The sequence below is a fragment of the Macrobrachium rosenbergii genome, chromosome 41, assembly GCF_040412425.1.
Source record: "Macrobrachium rosenbergii isolate ZJJX-2024 chromosome 41, ASM4041242v1, whole genome shotgun sequence".
Classification (NCBI taxonomy): Eukaryota; Metazoa; Arthropoda; class Malacostraca; order Decapoda; family Palaemonidae; genus Macrobrachium; species Macrobrachium rosenbergii.
The window spans coordinates 44,395,254-44,412,860 of NC_089781.1; the positions used below are offsets into that span (position 1 = coordinate 44,395,254).

Consider the following 17,607-nt stretch of genomic DNA (forward strand, 5'->3'; position numbering starts at 1 on the left):
TTTCTGATTGTATATGAATCACGTTAATGTGATAAATAGTCATATATATATATATATATATATATATATATATATATATATATATATATATATATATATATATATACACACATATATATATATGCACATATATATATATATATATATATATATATATATATATATATGTAGATATATATATTATAATACAAGAAGTCGCTGCACAGACGACCCTTAATTTGCACTTAGTTTATTGAAAGTAGAAGCATCGCTGCCTACCCAATCCCAGTTTACCTAGATATCAAAAACAAAGTTATCAACATTTTGATCTGTCCCTTTCTTTACTTGAAACAGACATTTAGATGGCACGGTCGAAAGGGGCAAGGATGAGAGGCTGGGTGCCACTCCCTTAAGCAGCTTAGCCCAACTAAACTGCTTAAAACAACCCTTCTAAAGACAGATTGAGTTGGCTGGATTGTCTTTCCACAGGACACCTGGGGAGATGCAAGCAGATGGTCAAGACACCTGGAAGATGACACATCTTGGGCATGGTCACCGACATCAGGGCCCCTACTCTCGACAGCAGCCTTAAAATGGACAGAGACATCTTGGCAGTCAGTCACGAGGCTGCATGCAGTTGGGCCATTAGCAGTTAGCAGTTGGCAGTTAGCCATACACGTGGGCGAGTGATACAAGACTCTGAGAGGTCATCCTCCACCCTTCCACCCAGATGTCCACACCAGACTCCTGACGTGAACCCAGTACTACTGTCATCCTTGAAAGGACGTACCGAGGAACCTGAGTACGATGTCACGTGTCCGATTGTCCCTCGTCATCCTTCACCAGAGACCCACTTCCCCTAAGGTAAAGTGTAAGTAAAGACTTCAGTCACGACCGTTTGCCCTTTTGAAGTGTTACCGAGTGCCAGTATTGTTTCTCATCCTTGTGTCATTTGTTCAGTGCCTTTTGCAGTGTTTCATGTTCCAGTGTAAAGTGTTCAGTTATTCCTTGAGTCCTTGGCACCCTCAGTGCTTTGTTGGCCGACTCGGTTGAGCTTCAGACTGTCACTCGATGGGCCGGAGTTCAATTCCCGCGGCTGGCTGATGAAGAGTTAGAGGAATTTATTTCTGGTGATAGAAATTCATTTCTCGCTATAATGTGGTTCGGATTCCACAATAAGCTGTAGGTCCCGTTGCTAAGTAACCAATTGGTTCTTAGCCACGTAAAATAAGTCTAATCCTTCGGGCCAGCCCTAGGAGAGCTGTTAATCAGCTCAGTGGTCTGGTAAAACTAAGGTATACTTAAAAAAAAACCCCCAGTGCAGACTCGAGTTATATTCTGTGTTATATTTTCCTTTACTGGCGTGTAATGTGCAAATCTCTCTTGCAGAGGGACCTATTCACAGTGGACTCATCTTGGACTGTGCCTTGCCCTTATTCAAGACTCCAGTAGGAGGATCTTCAGGCGTTGCAAGCCCTTTAACAATTCAATTACCCATTTTCCCTTCTAAATGCTTTTCTTTTGTAAATATAATTCCTTAATTTATCCCCAGTGTTTACATAACATTTCCTTATGAAGTAGAGCCTTCAGCTCCTAAAATCATCCCTTGTTCTTTGTTTTTTATGATTTTCCGTTACGTGAGTCAGAACTCCAAGGCCAATTAAATAAAGTTTCCATTGCCGGCCTGTAAAAATCTCTAAAAATCACATAACCCCAGGAAATTCGTAAAAATGGCGACCTTCCTATAGATCTTGCATTTTTTCCTGCAATTGTTGCTTTGTGCATTTGCAACTCGCTAAATCAGCGATTAGCAAAGCTAAGCTGGGTGCGAGACAAATTCCGAACCTGGTACCAAGAGCACAGACCAAGAGAGTTCCACATAAGTAATGTGTTTATCTTAGCAAAATTTTTTTTGTTTACACCATGACTGTTGCTAGGAATTAGGAATAGGGACGCATGTATTCGTATTCACTGAGAGAAGAGAACTGCCGTATTAGATTTGTTAATGCATGCCTTTCAGGATAGGTAGTTAGGAAATAACCAGTGCTAACCATTCTTTGCTTTGAGGAATAGTGCAAAATTCCTCTGTGTTAAAATCTTTGCCATAATTTTTGCTTCGAGGAATAGTGTGTTAAATTTTACTTCTCATTTCAGAATAGCGAGATTATTTAGGCGCGGATGAACTCCCTGAGGGACAAGATCAGCTTGTATTGCTGAAATACTCTCTCTCAGTTTAACTAAAACTCGAATTAGGTGTTAGGAAAGCGAAATTTGAACTCCGCTTCTAGGGAAAATTATGAGGTCATTTTTACTGTTATCCACTCATCCCGGGAAATTCACCAGAGTCCCAGACGGTCTATAAATAGACGGGTTCATTCACACAGAGTCTAAAAACTCCGGTGAGTGTCAGACGATCTTCACCCCACCCCCCTCCCTCCCCGTGTACCTACATTTTCAGCAAAAAAATTTTTGTGGGGTTTTTATATCATTAGTAACTTCCAAGTCCTATGGGACAAATCCTATCTTCAAGTCTTACGAGACCAACCCAATTTCTCAGTCCTAAGGGATGGATCCCAATTCAAGTCTTAAGAGACTCCACTAAAAATTCTACGTCTTACGAGGTGAGAATTTCCAAGTCCTATGGGCAAACCAAATTCCAAGTCTTACGAGACTCCACTAAATTCTATGTCTCACGAGGCGAGAATTTCCAAGTCCTACAGGCAAACCAGAATCCAAGTCCTTTTGAGACCTTATATTAGTGTGTTTCACACACATCCAAGCCCTTACGGGACTGGTCATTCCAGTTCATTAGAACAACGCCTTAATTTCACGCTACAGCTGGCCAAGTCCGAGCATGACATAAAATCCAGTTACGTCTTCCGAGACGCATATTAAAATTTGTTTGCCACGAACAGCCACGTCTTACTCAGACATATTTGATTCTCCAGTGGGTGCAGTCCATATAACCATTATTTCAAGATGGCTACTACCAGAGCCCAACAAAATGAGGATTTCAAATTCTACATGTCCGCTGGAAAGGACATGGGACTATCAGGACAAGCACTGAGGGAATGGGTTTAAGAGAGAGTGGATGATGCCAAGGCAGAAAGAGAGGCAGAAAGAAGGGCCCGGGAGAAACGAGAAGCCAAAAGGCAAGAGAGAGAGAGAGAGAGAAAGAGAGAGAGAGGATCGCCCAGGAGAAAAGAGAGGAGTTAGAATGGCAAGAGAGGGAGAAAGAAAGAATCGCCCAGGCGCAAAGAGAGGAGATGGAGAGGCAAGAGAGAGAGAGAAGGAGGGAGAGGAGTGAGAAAGACAGCGTGCCCATGACCTCCAGATGGTAGAATGGCAGAACGCCACTCCCTCCTCCTGCGGCGGGAATGAGTGCCCTCAGCCAAGCTCACTTGTTCATGCCAAAATGGACAGAGGCTGAACCTGAAGTATGGATTGAGAGGGCTGAAAGAGTCCTGGAGTGCTGCACCCTCTCTCCCGCGGAACTCTTCCTTGTTTCTGTCCTGGGAGGGAAGGCACGTTGCCTACCACCCTTGGCAGGGATAGGAAAACTGGGAAGCTGTACACCAGCGGTTACCAAGGCGCAGAGATTACCTTGAGAGGCGTTGGAGAGAGCAAGAAGCAGGCCAGACTTTCTGACTAGCCATTCTGAGCGGGCGTTAGCAAAATGGCTTGAGTCCGTGAGCCACTAGCGCCGCCGAGGTACTTGAGAATCTTAAAAGCAGCCCACTAGCCCCCTCCTGCCCTGGCCACTCTCACAACGCTCACTGAGTGTTGCCGGATAGCAGACATTGGCGACTCACCACCCTCAGAAAGGATCCATGGGGCGGAAGATAAATCCCCCGCCCCTCCCCGGAGGGTCAAATCCCCCTATGAATGGAAACTCGGGTAAGCCCCTAACTTGCCATTATTGCAAAAGGATGGGGCATTCCTCTGACCAATGCAGAAACAAGCAAGCAGAGCCTCTTTCTCCCAGGAAACCACCCAATAACTTGCCTGCACCCTCCACAGGGGGCAGTGCGAAGAGATTTCAGCCAAACCTTTTGCATGGCATGCAAGGTTTATGGCCACTCTCCCTCATGGGCGAAATACCCTAAAAATAATAAGTCCAATACTCCCGGTGTCGCCTTGGCTGTCACGAATTCCAAGTCCTTGGGCCCTCCGCTGAAGGTCCCATATATATGGTCCCTCTCCTGAGGCAGCTATCCCGCGTGCCGAGTCAAGGCATTCGATGACTCTGGCACGCAAGTCTCCCTCATACGAAGGGATAGAGTTCCTTATGGAGCTATTGTCAATAGACGAAAACTCGTCATGATCAAGGGAGTAAATCAATTTAAAATAACACTCCCTACGGTCCAATTGAGAGTCACAAGTCCTCATCAATCAAAAATTTGCAATCTTGCAGTAGCAAGCTATCTTCCTGGAGCTATAACGTCATCCTGAGACAGGACTTTCAGTCCCCACAGAAATCATGACAATCCAGGGGTCCACACTCCCCAACTCATTCCTCAGGCGCGAGAAATCCTCCACTGCCTGTCCCGCAGTCAAGACTGGTGCCCCCTGGGTACCATAAGGACGTGAAGTTCCTACCAGTGCCACCTGAGTACGATATACAGTGGCCCCCTCGATCGATTCCCGATCCAATTCCAGTGCCCAGCCCTGCCCCAGTGCCAGTGCCAAGACCCCAGTCAGATCTCCCTCCAGGAGATGCCAAATCACTGCCAGTGCCACTTGCATGCACCAAGCAGTGCCAAGCTCCGTCCCTCCTGACCGACGAGCGCAAGAAACCACTGATAGTGACTGACCCTGCCTTAGTGCCAGCGCCAGAGCACACCCCCGATCTCCATTCAAGGGATCCAACTCAGGACCCCCTCTCTTCTCCCGGCCTGGCCCCGCTACCAGCATCGGTAAGAGAGACGGTTCCTCTTGACCACAGCGGAAGTTCACCTAAAGGTGCAGCCTCGCAACCTGTGCCTGAGCTGGTCACCACTGCCTGCGAGTTATCCACGCCCCTGTCACCACTCTCTCGCCGCCCGCCGCAGATACCCCTCGTGAGTCACGATTCTGCCATCTCACACTTGGCCGATGAACTCCAAGAGGTGCGACGGAACATGGCGAAGAAGATCCCTGTGTCAGCTGTCGCAGCAGCCGACACAGGTGGCACTCCATGCCGCCCTCCGGCCTCGGGCCCCGATTCCCCGGCTGAGGACAACTGTCCAAGTAGGAGAGGTTCGTGGCGGAATTACCACAGGCATGGGAAATTCCAGGTAGTCTACAAAGAGCTCTAGAGCTCTTCTGGCACCTGTGCTACCCCTTCATCTTTCGAAGGTCTTGGCACCTCTAATCCAGAAGGGGATGTCAAGGGCCCTCCACTATTTTCTTCCGTTCCTCTGGAACTTCTATCCCTTATCCTTCTCTGTTGATCTTTCCTTTAATCTTTTCTTAAATTATCACCGCAAGAGGCAATTAAGATATGGGATACCATTCCCCTCTAAATATATGAATCATTTTGTTATAAAGTAGTAAGAATAACAGAGTGGGAATTGGCGTGCCCTTGCGCCCATACCTTGGCACAGGGCATGCGTGCCAGCTCTTCCTGAAGGAGTCGTGCCCTTTGGGTTCCCTTTTTCAGCCCTTGGGCTGAGAGATAGTCTGGGCCATAGTTTATATGTGATGGACGACAAAGTCTTGCATAATTTTTTATTTATTTATTTATCTGTTTTTCTACATTTAATGAATCGCGAGTCATACACTCCTACCCTTGTGACTTTTAATGCCACCTTCGTAAATCTGAAAGACGTGTCCTGCCCTTTTGTACGCTGTCACGCCCCTCACTTGTATCATTCTGTTCATTTTTCCTTTTGTTTTTATTCTTTTTCTAAGAACTCTATTTTGTCCCAGACCCCTCATCATTTGTCTGCTTATCCCATCATAACATTGAATGAGTATCTATTCATAGCCTTCGCCCGAGTTGTGGGGCGTGGAAGCATAAAAGTAGTGTTGTTTAAAGTTAGTGAATTAAAACTCGCAAATACTCTTGCTCGCCCACAGCTGTCAAAATCCCCAGTGTAAGTTGTCAGCCATCAACTGTCGAGTTGGCAATGCTTTGAACTATTAGCTAAGCAATTACCAATGCGAATTGTGTATCGTCATTACAATATCACGTAAAATTGTGTTTCGTCATGACAATATCACGTAAAGGGGATGTCATTTACAAAATAAACACTGTGTATCATTTACACCGCCTCTTCAAGGCATACTAACCGCATGGCTCTGTTTATTTAAATTAAGGAACTTATATGTAAATTAATTCTTAAATTTTGTCACCTGCCTCCAAATTATCTTGTCCTTGTGATTTTAAAATAATGTATACTGTAAATTTGAAGAAATTAATGTCCCATATTAAAGAAGTTACTATTAATGTGTGTTGGAAGTAAGGTAAAGCTACTTTCCATTTTTGTGTGTGTGCTGGAAGTAAAGTAAAGCTTCTCTCCATTTTGTGTGAGAGATAAAGTAAAGAACAGCTTTTCCATTTCTTTTTTGTGTTGAGAAGAGTAAGGTAAAGCATCTGTGCCGACTTCTTGAACATATATTTTCTTCGGTGGGAAGCTACTATAATACAAGAAGTCGCTGCACAGACAACCCTTAATTTGCACTTAGTTTATTGAAAGTAGAAGCGTCACTACCTACCCGATCCCAGTTGACCTAGATATCAAAACAAAGTTATCAACATTTCGATCTGTCCCTTTCTTTACCTGAAACAGACATTTAGATGGCATGGTCGAAAGGTGCAAGGATGAGAGGCTGAGTGCCACTCCCTTAAGCAGCCTAGCCCAACTGAGCTGCTTAAAACAACCCTTCTAAAGGCAGATTGAGTCGGCTGGATTATCTTTCCACAGGGGACCTGGGGAGATGCAAGCAGATGGTCAAGACACCTAGAAGATGACACATCTTGGGCATGGTCACCACATGGGCCCAACATCAGGGTCCTTACTCTTGACAGCGGCCTTAAAAGGGCCTTGGACAGAGACATCTTGGCAGTCAGTCACGGGCAGTATGCAGTTGGGCCGTTAGCAGTTGGCAGTTAGCCATACACGTGGGTGAGTGATACAAGACGCTGAGAGGTCACCCTCCACCCAGATGTCCACACCAGACTCCTGATGTGAACCCAGCACTACCGTCATCCTCGAAAGGACATATCCAGGAACCTGAGTACACTGTCACGTGTGTGACTGTCCCTCGTCATCCTTCACCAGAGACCGCTTCCCCTAAGGTAAAGTGCGAGTAAAGACTTCAGTCACGACCGTTTGCCCTTTTGAAGTGTTACCGAGTGCCAGTATTGTTTCTCATCCTTGTGTCATTTGTTCAGTGCCTTTTGCAGTGTTTCATGTTCCAGTGTAAAGTGTTCAGTTATTCCTTGAGTCCTTGGCACCCTCAGTGCAGACTCGAGTTATATTCTGTGTTATATTTTCCTTTACTGGCGTGTAATGTGCAAATCTCTCTTGCAGAGGGACCTATTCGCAGTGGACTCATCTTGGACTGTGCCTTGCCCTTATTCAAGACTCCAATAGGAGGATCTTCAGGCGTTGCAAGCCCTTTAACAATTCAATTACCCATTTTCCCTTCTAAATGCTTTTCTTTTGTAAATATAATTCCTTAATTTATCCCCAGTGTTTACATAACATTTCCTTATGAAGTAGAGCCTTCTGCTCCTAAAATCATCCCTTGTTCTTTGTTTTTTACGATTTCCCTTTATGTAAGTCAGAGCTCCAAGGCCAAATAAATAAAGTTTCCGTTGCTGGCCTGTAACAATCTCTAAAATTCACATAACCCCAGGAAATTTAAATATATATATATATATATATATATATATATATATATATATATATATATATATATATATATATATATATATATATATATATATACATGCAAATATCGTTAAATATGACAGCGAAGTTGCAGTTTATTAGTTTCTTACTAATGTTCTCAATTCTGCTTATTATTTTGCTCTGTTCCTCAGGCAACTAATGGAGCAAAGCACCAAAGCTCATTTTGATGGACGTTTTGTTGGTTAGGACGTTTCGTCTCCTCTAGAGACATCTTCGGCTACAAATGAGTGTTTACAAAGATAGTTTTTTGCATTCGAAGGAAAATGGAGAAAGAGAGAATGTTTTTAATTTATATTAAAGGAATTATATGAACACCGCTTATAAGACAGACGAGAAGGTACTTCGAGAAATTGTAGGATGAGGAGTAATACCGACAGAGAAAAATACTAAAACTGACCTGCAGATATACTATAAGAACTTTAGAACTGCCAGCTTGATCATAAAGAATAGCTCTCACAACAAGAAGCGCTCTCTTGATAGGTGCAACGTAGTATATACAAGTATACATGTCCAATTGCGAACTGCAAGTCTCTAAACATTACTTATATTGGAAATACTACAACTTCACTATCAAGAAGACTTACTATGCAATTGCAGAATGGTGTATTAAAAATCACACGAGAGACACACACGATGCGGCTCTAAGCAGGGAAATGGTCGAGGCCAACACCGAAATTATTAACAATGTTTCTGATGCTAAAAGGCTAAATTACCTTGAGGCAGTATACATAAAGGAAACGTGCAAGGCGTCGACGCAATCATTCTACCTTCCGATCGTGAAAGGAGAAGAAATACAGCACACTAAAATGTGTCGTCGATGTTGGACTTATGAAAATATTCTATCTATCTTTTTTTCATGTTTTATTTTGCTCTATCCTGATATTGATAACTTTGTATTTACATTTTACTTACACTTTTTACGTGTGTAAAAACTATGTTAATGTTACATATATTATTTGAATGTCTCTTTGACGGTTCTTTGTTGACCTATTTTCAGAGATTTATTTTTCGTCTGGTTGTTTCCAAGTATGTAAATACCTAAACAGTAATTCTTGGTAATTGTTAACAGGCCAGTTGTAAACAAGTTTAGTAACACATCTGTATGTTTTAACTTTTAATTTCTAAACGCTAACTGCTGAATATTAGATTTTAACCATTAAATAGTTATATTTTTGACAAGTATTCCCTCGAAAGAATGTTATATATATGTATAATTTCTTTGTAAACACTCATTGTAGCCGAAGATGTCTCTAGAGGAGACGAAACGTCAGCAGATTAACATCGAAATCTACCTATTGGTAATCCTCTTTATTTTGTCTTTCAAATCCTTCTGGAACATATGTTTTATTACAGCGTCAAAAGAAAATAATCTTGGTCTTAAATTAAGGTTTTATTCCCAGGTCAACTGAATTATAACAGATTCCAACAAGTTCCTGGAAATAGTTTCATTATTTTGTAATATTACATCGCTTTGTATCCAATTTATTCTGTGGGACTTTTCACTTAGATGCAAAAATAGAGCATCATTAGTCTGTGCCGGGAAATTAATTTTATATGGAAATTTCATTGCCGCATACAAATGTATCCTTCACATATAACAATATAAAAAAACATGCTTATAAAAAATAGCCCCCGAAAAGATAGCAATATTGCATGCAAAGTTCCTTGTATGGATTGTGATTTATTTGACTTAGGTCAGACCAGTAAAGAATTAAATACCAAATTAAAACAACACAAATATTCAGTAAGAACAGGTCAGACTAATGATGCTCTATTTTTGCATCTAAGTGAAAAGTCCCACAGAGTAAATTGGATACAAAGCGATGTAATATTACGAAGTAATGAAACTATTTCCTGGAACTTGTTGGAATCTGTTGTGATTCAATTGACCTGGGCATATAATCTCAATTTAAGCCAAGGATTATTTTCTTTTGACCCTGTAATAAAACATATGTTCCAGGAGGATTTGAAAGACAAAATAAAGAGGATTACCAATAGGTAGATTTCAATGTTAATCTGTTGACGGTTTCGTGATCTCCCAACCTTATTGTAGTCCCCTAGGACTTGTACCCACCATATATATAGGCCCATGTCTCTGTATATCTTTAGATGGTGTGGCAGTGTGTTGGTAATAAGACGAAAGTACTTAGCATCTCATTATTTCACTCTTTCCTTCGTGCCTGTAATTTTGTTTGCATAATAATCACGTTTTTACCTCTTCGTGATTTAAAATTAAACATTATGAGGGCCAAGTATTTGTTTGGTATCCTGTATCCTATACTGATGACCTATGTAACTTTCCTCTCCAAGAAGAACAAGTTCTCTCGAAATCTCTGTTGGCGATCATCCTTTTCATGAATTTAGGTGGACAATTTTAAAAAACACATAGAAACCACAGGAGAGAAGAAAAGTTATTTTTCAAAAAAGTTCCCAGTGCGAAAAGAATTTTCCTTAGTGCTATTCCTATTGACTGAAAATATTCCTTGTTTGGTGAAACATACGGGAATCCCAGGCAGAAAATGGACCAGCTTCAGTCCAAATGGAACTTGAAGTTATAACTCTGATTAAGGAAAGTGACTGGACAAAGAATGCGGAAAAAGACTGTGTAGTGAATTTATCAAGAAAGTCTTAGTGAAGATGTTATATGCGCTTTAGTTATGGTTTATCATTTGTAATTTCAACTAAGCCGACTGCATTATCTATAGCGTCATCTATTAATACCTTTGAAAAATTCAGTAACCTTTGCGAACAACAGTATGAAATAATAAAAGGCTCATCTATGCAGCAATGATATTTCCATATGAAATTAATTTCCCGGCACATTATAGAAATGCCTTGGCTGAGTTGAAAAAGGCTAAAGCCATATATATAACTAAGGCTGATAAGTCCAACACCGTAGTAATTATGGATAAAGAACTGTATAATTATATAGAAAATGGAAGAATTGTTAAGTATTCCATATTTCAGAGATAAAGCCAAAGCTTCTTACCAAGGGAGTCAAAAGAGAACAGAACGATTATTGCAAATATTGTTCTTGGGTATTCATTTGGCCTAAGTGCCTGTTAGATAGAACATTGCTAATATGTTGTTGTGTTGCCCCGACGAAGCTGGGCAGATGAGACAAGTTCACCGATTTTCAGCTCCCACAAGTTGAAGTTCATTTTTCCTTTAATAGAATTATATATATCTTGTTGTGTCTTAAGAGATATCACCAAAAGGACTGATGACCCTGGAAAGCAGGATGATCCTATGGCTTTCAAGCCTTTATCAATGTTTGTGGTTATTTCTGTTTTCCAAATGTTCGCTTCCAAAAGTGCCTATGACCGTATCATTAATGCATGCGTGGTGAGCACGACACTCTACAACTTGAAGTTCTTCAAATGACACAGTCTCTAGTTTCTTATGATACTTAAACAAATTTTCTCTAGATATTTCATTCTGATGACAGATAACGACGAGATGAATGACACCTATTTAATTTAGTAACTCCATGAAAGATCAAGTGATTCAATATCCCCTAAAACCAAGACCACCGAGAGACAAGGCCTTTTGCATATGACGTCATGACGTGATGACGTCGACCCTGGTAGTCCGAAGCTAGCGATTCCTTCTCTCTCGATCTTCCTTCCCTTACATCGTTTGAGTACGAGGTTTTCTGTGGTTCCGTTGTTTTATTTTTCAATTTGACTGTAAAACTTACAGGCCGTAAGGAAGTAGCGTGCCACGGATATATCTTGTGTGTTTTATTGGACGAACTTACTACGGTAAGTAGGTAAACTCAACACTAAGTTCACTGCAACAAGTATTTGACTTTTGCCTCTGGATAACATGACGATAACTAGCGCTAAATAATCCCTCGGATTCCAGTGCTTGGCTTCAAACCTAGATTTCATTTTCCATTCCATTCCACAGGATAACTTTTGACTGCAATATAGTCTGTATTCATCACACTGAAACCAGCCCTATGTCAGGAGTGCAAACAAACATACAATTAGGTTTGTCCGATAAGGTAACATAAGTTAGGCCTGTGCAAGTATAGCCTACACCCAGGGATAGCATAAGAAGGCTGTAGCCTGAAAAAGGGATTTAGGTAGGTGTTGTGAGCAGCAAGGTAAAGCGCAATGTAAAGAAAGACTGGTTTAGCCTAGATTGAATTTTAGTAGGAATTCATATAAACTAGACTTAACAGACTCTAATGGTAATTTTTCTTAAGACTCCAGCCAGCTATTTCGAAAGCCTTCAGCTAGCCATTTTTGCATGAAAAACATTTTGGTTTTTTTCATGCAAAAATGGCTAGGAAATGATAGGGCACCAAAAGAACCTAAAAATACCAACCTAACGTAATCTAGGGGTGTTTACTGGTTACAGTTTTCCCATATTATTCATGGATGGGGTGGGGGGCTAGTATTGTCTTACCTTTTAAATTGTAATTTGATTAATTATTTTCCTCTGTTATTAGGCATTTGCAAAGGTCATGTATTGAGATGAAATTTTTTGTTTTGATGTGTTTTACCCAAGAAAAATATAAATTATAACGTGGGAGGTGGCTGGAGTCTTCCGAAAAATTACCAAATCTAACATTGGCTAGCCTACGTCAAACAACTACCAATGTAGCCTATGTCACAGAACTCCCATTGCAGGACTTAGCAAGAGCTTTGGAAATGGCACAGACATAGAAGTTATAGGTTCATTATAAGTGGATGTACAGTATAGTGATCAGGAAATAGGCAAGTTACCATTGACAGTAGTCAAAGGTAAGGGACAAACCTTATTGAACCTACATTGGTTAAGGTGAATAAAATTAAACTGGCCTAGTGTTCTAGGGTTACAGGTAGAAAACAGAAGGGATGTCAATAACTAACCTAACCTCATGGCATTACTATGTTTTAATGCTCATATATACATGCACAGATATTAAAAAATCATCTTTCCTCTTCCACAGGTAACAGTTGAGTACAGATTAATTGAAATAGTATACTGTACAACACAATACCCTACCTACAATGAAGGCTAATGCACAGTACATGCGTTTGTTCATGTTTAAAGATTCCTACAGAAGTTCATGATACGAATATCATTGAGCAGATATTGAATAACTTGCAGAGAGCTGACATTGCTGAGTGTATTTCTAAAACCTGCAATAGTATTGCTGTTATATAAGTGGTGATTTCATTTTTGGCAATAATTTTAGTTGATCAGTCAACACTTGCCTCTGCTGAAATTCATATTTGAACAACTACAGTTAATGACTGAATAAATTTGATCATTCATCAGACCTGGTAATATTGTCTTCTTTGTTTTGTAATTTTTCCCTTCAAAGTTATAGACTCTGAAATTCCTAATACTGCCAAGGTAGGCTACTCTGCCATCAGGAGTATCTCCAAACAGTTTACCCCAGGGTCAGAACAAAATGATTCAAATTTTCTGATGTACATTAAGAATAAATGTAAATTATTACTACCCAATGACAAAACAGTGGTGCTGACGGTGGATGAAACTCACTTGAAACCATATTTTGATTATAAAGGCGGAAATTCAGTACGCTTGTTGAGATGTACCAGGAATAATTGGCTTGGCCAGAAAGATACAAATAAAACACTGAAGTTCCCAAGGTTCTCCTCTGATGGAAATCATATGTTAGAAAATGAAATTCATTATGCACCATTCGGCTCTGAAAAAACCTCATGAGATAGAAGATGGTTTACTCTTGAAACATTATTATAAACTATCATGAAAAGCATTCTCCTCATCCACCTTTGAGAAACAAAGTGTTCATTTAGCTTTACAAATAATCAGTGATTATCTCATTCAAGCTTTACTAACTCTTGGAAAAAATCAGTGTTTCCCTTCTTATTCAGAAGCTGCAGGTTATGGAAAAATTTTTTTACATTACATTTGATGGACAACAATGAATGTAAAATCCCCATATAAAGGTCAAAGGTTGAACAATAAATATGCTGCTCCAATAAGGAATGAAGGTCATTGTACAGAAAAAAAATAGCAAAATTAATAATATTGGCGTCTAACGTTTTATTGAATAATTATTGTTCCCAAGAAAATAACTATATTGTAGCTAACAAAAAGTTGAATAAAAGAGAAAGTTAAAAACTTTAACTAGCAAATAATAGCTGTATGGAAGAGATATAATAGAATAAGAAGAGAAAGTTAGGAACTTCAACTACCAAGTAATAGCTGTATGCAAAAGACAATAATTAAGGTATTTCATTCACATATAGTAGGGTAAACCAATTTACGGCCGTCTTGTAATTTGACGTGAAAACTATGTATAACGATTTTTTAATACTATATTAAACATGTTTGTACTTCGGTATATACTACTGTATATTGTAACTAAATAAATTGTTTTGGTTCAGTATTTTATATTAATCTCTTAACCTGTGTTTCGAGTTAATATTATTTGGTGAACACAAATTAGTGTAGACGAAAAAATTAAGGAAATTAACTTATTACCATGACTGGTAAACAACAAATTGTCAATGTTAGTGACGTTTTGTTTACATTTCTTTTGTATCGCAAGGTAGTCGGTGCTAGCGACTTGTGATTACCCTTACGTAACAAAACATCAACAGGCCTTGCAGATTAACGATATGTTTATTATGTGATAAGATGTTGAACAATTTTTTTTATCACATTTGGTAATGCACGACTACTATTCCATTTAGGTTTCTGAAGAACGCTGCTCTTGTGAAAACTGCAGAAGGCAACTGCAAGTGGAATTCCCTGGTTTGAAGTACGGGTTTCGCGTGAGGCTCCGGTCTGCTGCTGCTGCCAAGGTCGCTCTGGATGGTGATGACGGTTGGTCAAATGCCGCTGACAGCAGCATAGAAGTCCCTCCACAGCGTAAGTCCTGTCCATGCAAGTAGGCCGTATGTGCGAATAACACTAGTGGTATGTACTGTATGTATTCCTCTCATGAGAGCGCCAGTGTCATTCCCGGAAAATTTCATAATTCAGGATTCAATTTTTTCATGCAACATTTCAGGCGAAGTTAATCATTAATGAAAATTATGAATAAAATAGAAGCGTAATTAAAAAAAAATGATTTCCATTGAAGAATAGATGCGCGAACTTAGAACCAGCAAGTTGCAAGTGTTGTAGAGTAGATTAACTTAATCAGAGAAACTAGCAAACAGTCAACATTGAGTCATGAAGAGAAGATACCAGGACTGGGCTAAGCACAGTTGGGAAGAAAGTCACAGTTGAAAACTCCGGGTAAAGAGGGAAAGGACTTCTGAAATTAGGAGTCTGACGAAAGCGAACACCTGCTAACAGGGGTTAACGGGTTCCGAGATGAGCGAATCACTATTTGTCAAGATTTACTGTAACTACTGTTACGGTGTAAAATTGAAAACACAAGGACAGCTAACAATAACATTTCAGATGTTTAGATTTCAATGTATCAGTTAACAAAACAACAAAGAAATTATCTGCATTAAAACAAAAAAGTCATATGCATGAAAAAAAAAAACAAATGAAAACAAGTATACGCAAAATCGCAGGCCATCGGTAACTGGTTTACTCCTTGGGAAGATTCGAGACAAAAACGCTACGACGCTTACCTTCTCTCTGCTGTGTGTGTGTGCGTGTGTGTGTGTATGTATATGTATACGTATATATAGTCATATATTTTCTCTCTCTCTCTCTCTCTCTCTCTCTCTCTCTCTCTCTCTATATATATATATATATATATATATATATATATATATATATATATATATATATATATATATACTGTATATATGCAGAGAAAGAAAATATATGAATATATATATACATATACATACATACACACGTATATATGTGTGTATTTATTTACTTTTTATTTATCTAACCAAACACCAACATTTGCAAGCACTGAAATACGCAAAATATATTTCGATGCTGAAAACAAATATTTTAATGATAAAATCACAACATAATCTCCCAGCGGCACATTTTACTGGTTAATAAAGGTATCTAATTCCATCCGTTGATGAGAAATGCACAAGCGCTGGGCTTCTCAGAAACACTGTAAAGCATAACAGCGTTCTGGCTTGCATTCCTTTTTTTTCTAGATTCCACAAGTAGCCTATTCTGGGATGGTTTGACATCAGGATGCTGGCTGGTGTCTGTCTAGGTCATATTCGGTGCCCATCAGTATTTTCATAGCAAAATTTCAGACCTGCTTCCTCTATTCGGTCTCTGCTATTTTTCAAAGACTGAAAAACACCTCCAAAAGTGATATGCAGTTTATACGCCAAAACAAAGGAATCGTGGATAGAATTCAACGGAAAAAAGGAATGAAATTAATAAATGAACGAAAGTAATGCGGCTGAGAATTAAACTCATATTAGTAGCAATTATGCGTTTCATCTCCCTTAGTCGCGGAGGTCTGGCTGCCAGGGAATTTGCTGTAGTCAGCGCAACATGAGAGAAACACCAGTGTATACTTTCCAGGAGTTTCTTGTTTGTCATCTTTCTAAATTTAGAAATAGTCTATTGGGATCTGCAACAGACTGCGCCATCTAATCAAGTAATGATACCTGAAGATGAAAACAACACAACTAATTGTCTCTATAATAAAGCCACAAATTAATGGATTCTTGACATTCTTTCTACGTATAGTTTATTGACACTACATTTATTATAAAACAAGATTTAAAGAGTCCTACTTAAAAAACTCTAGCCTTTTCAACAGTATTTTATTTTTAACGAGAAATAGGAACATTCAACAGATATATTCACCTCATGCGTAGGACGGCTGTTAAAGGTAAAGCTAGAATACATTTGCTGCCTCTTGCTGATGCTTGAGTTAACAATGATACCGTGCTTTTATGTAGATGCTTTCACAAGCAATTTCTTACTTATAATATAACGATTGCCGAAATTTTCGACGTTTGGGCTGTGTACCAGCAATGCCTTCTAGCACTGGGAGCAAATGCTGCATTTCATCCATTGTTGTCTGCAGGCCCCTGGACTGCTCCAGCTATTATTGCAGGGTCGTTCCAAGTGAAAGAGAATCCTTATGACCCTGAACTTCGTCGTGTCACTCTCTCGTGGCAGCCTCTACATTTCACTCAGTTTAATGGACGTCATTTCCGGTATGCCATCGTGGCTTCTGGAACAGGGTAAGAATAACTGGAGCTTCTGTTGCGATAGATTTTGAATTCCTGAAGTTCTATGATTTTATGAAGGTTTTTATTTACTATTCAATGAGTCGCAGCGTTTAATGAATTCCTTTCTTGCATTTCAGAAGCGTCGACAATGAGATGAAAGTTCTGACGGAAGACACTACCGTCACTTTCCCCAACATGTCGCGGAACATGAACTACAGGTATAATAACCGAACATGTTACTTCTTTTTCTGATTTATCTAAGGTCACTGAAGATTTTCATTTTAATATGCAAAGGGATATTGCCAAAAATACTGGTAAACCTATCGGTATATCTTTCCAACAGCTCGTGCCACAATCCTTTTCATGTTTTGGTGATCGTCGACTTCCCTGAAATGAGGATTCATGTGGCAGAAAAACATAATACAACATCGGAAATGGCTAGATAAAACATCAGCAGAAATAGTCTTTTGATTAAAGGTCCTCAAAATCATTAGGATTAAATGAACATGGTCAAAATGCGAGTGAGAAGCAAATCTCTGAAGTAGGTGACGGCTCGAATAATCTCGAGCGATGAAAGCGACGTTGCACGAAGCAGCATACAGTATAGTGGG

At 39.8% G+C, this 17,607-nt stretch overlaps 1 protein-coding gene across 3 annotated transcripts in view; it reads left to right on the top strand.

Annotated features, from left to right (window-relative positions):
• LOC136826839 (uncharacterized) overlaps positions 1–17,607 on the top strand; it is a 360,920-nt gene that overhangs the window by 301,161 nt on the left and 42,152 nt on the right. For all 3 annotated transcript variants that reach the window (XM_067084321.1, XM_067084320.1, XM_067084319.1), the window contains exons 8-10: positions 14,564–14,741; positions 16,849–17,008; positions 17,134–17,214. In XM_067084321.1, the coding sequence (XP_066940422.1) occupies positions 14,564–14,741; positions 16,849–17,008; positions 17,134–17,214 (419 nt within the window). The remainder of the gene's footprint in view (positions 1–14,563; positions 14,742–16,848; positions 17,009–17,133; positions 17,215–17,607) is intronic.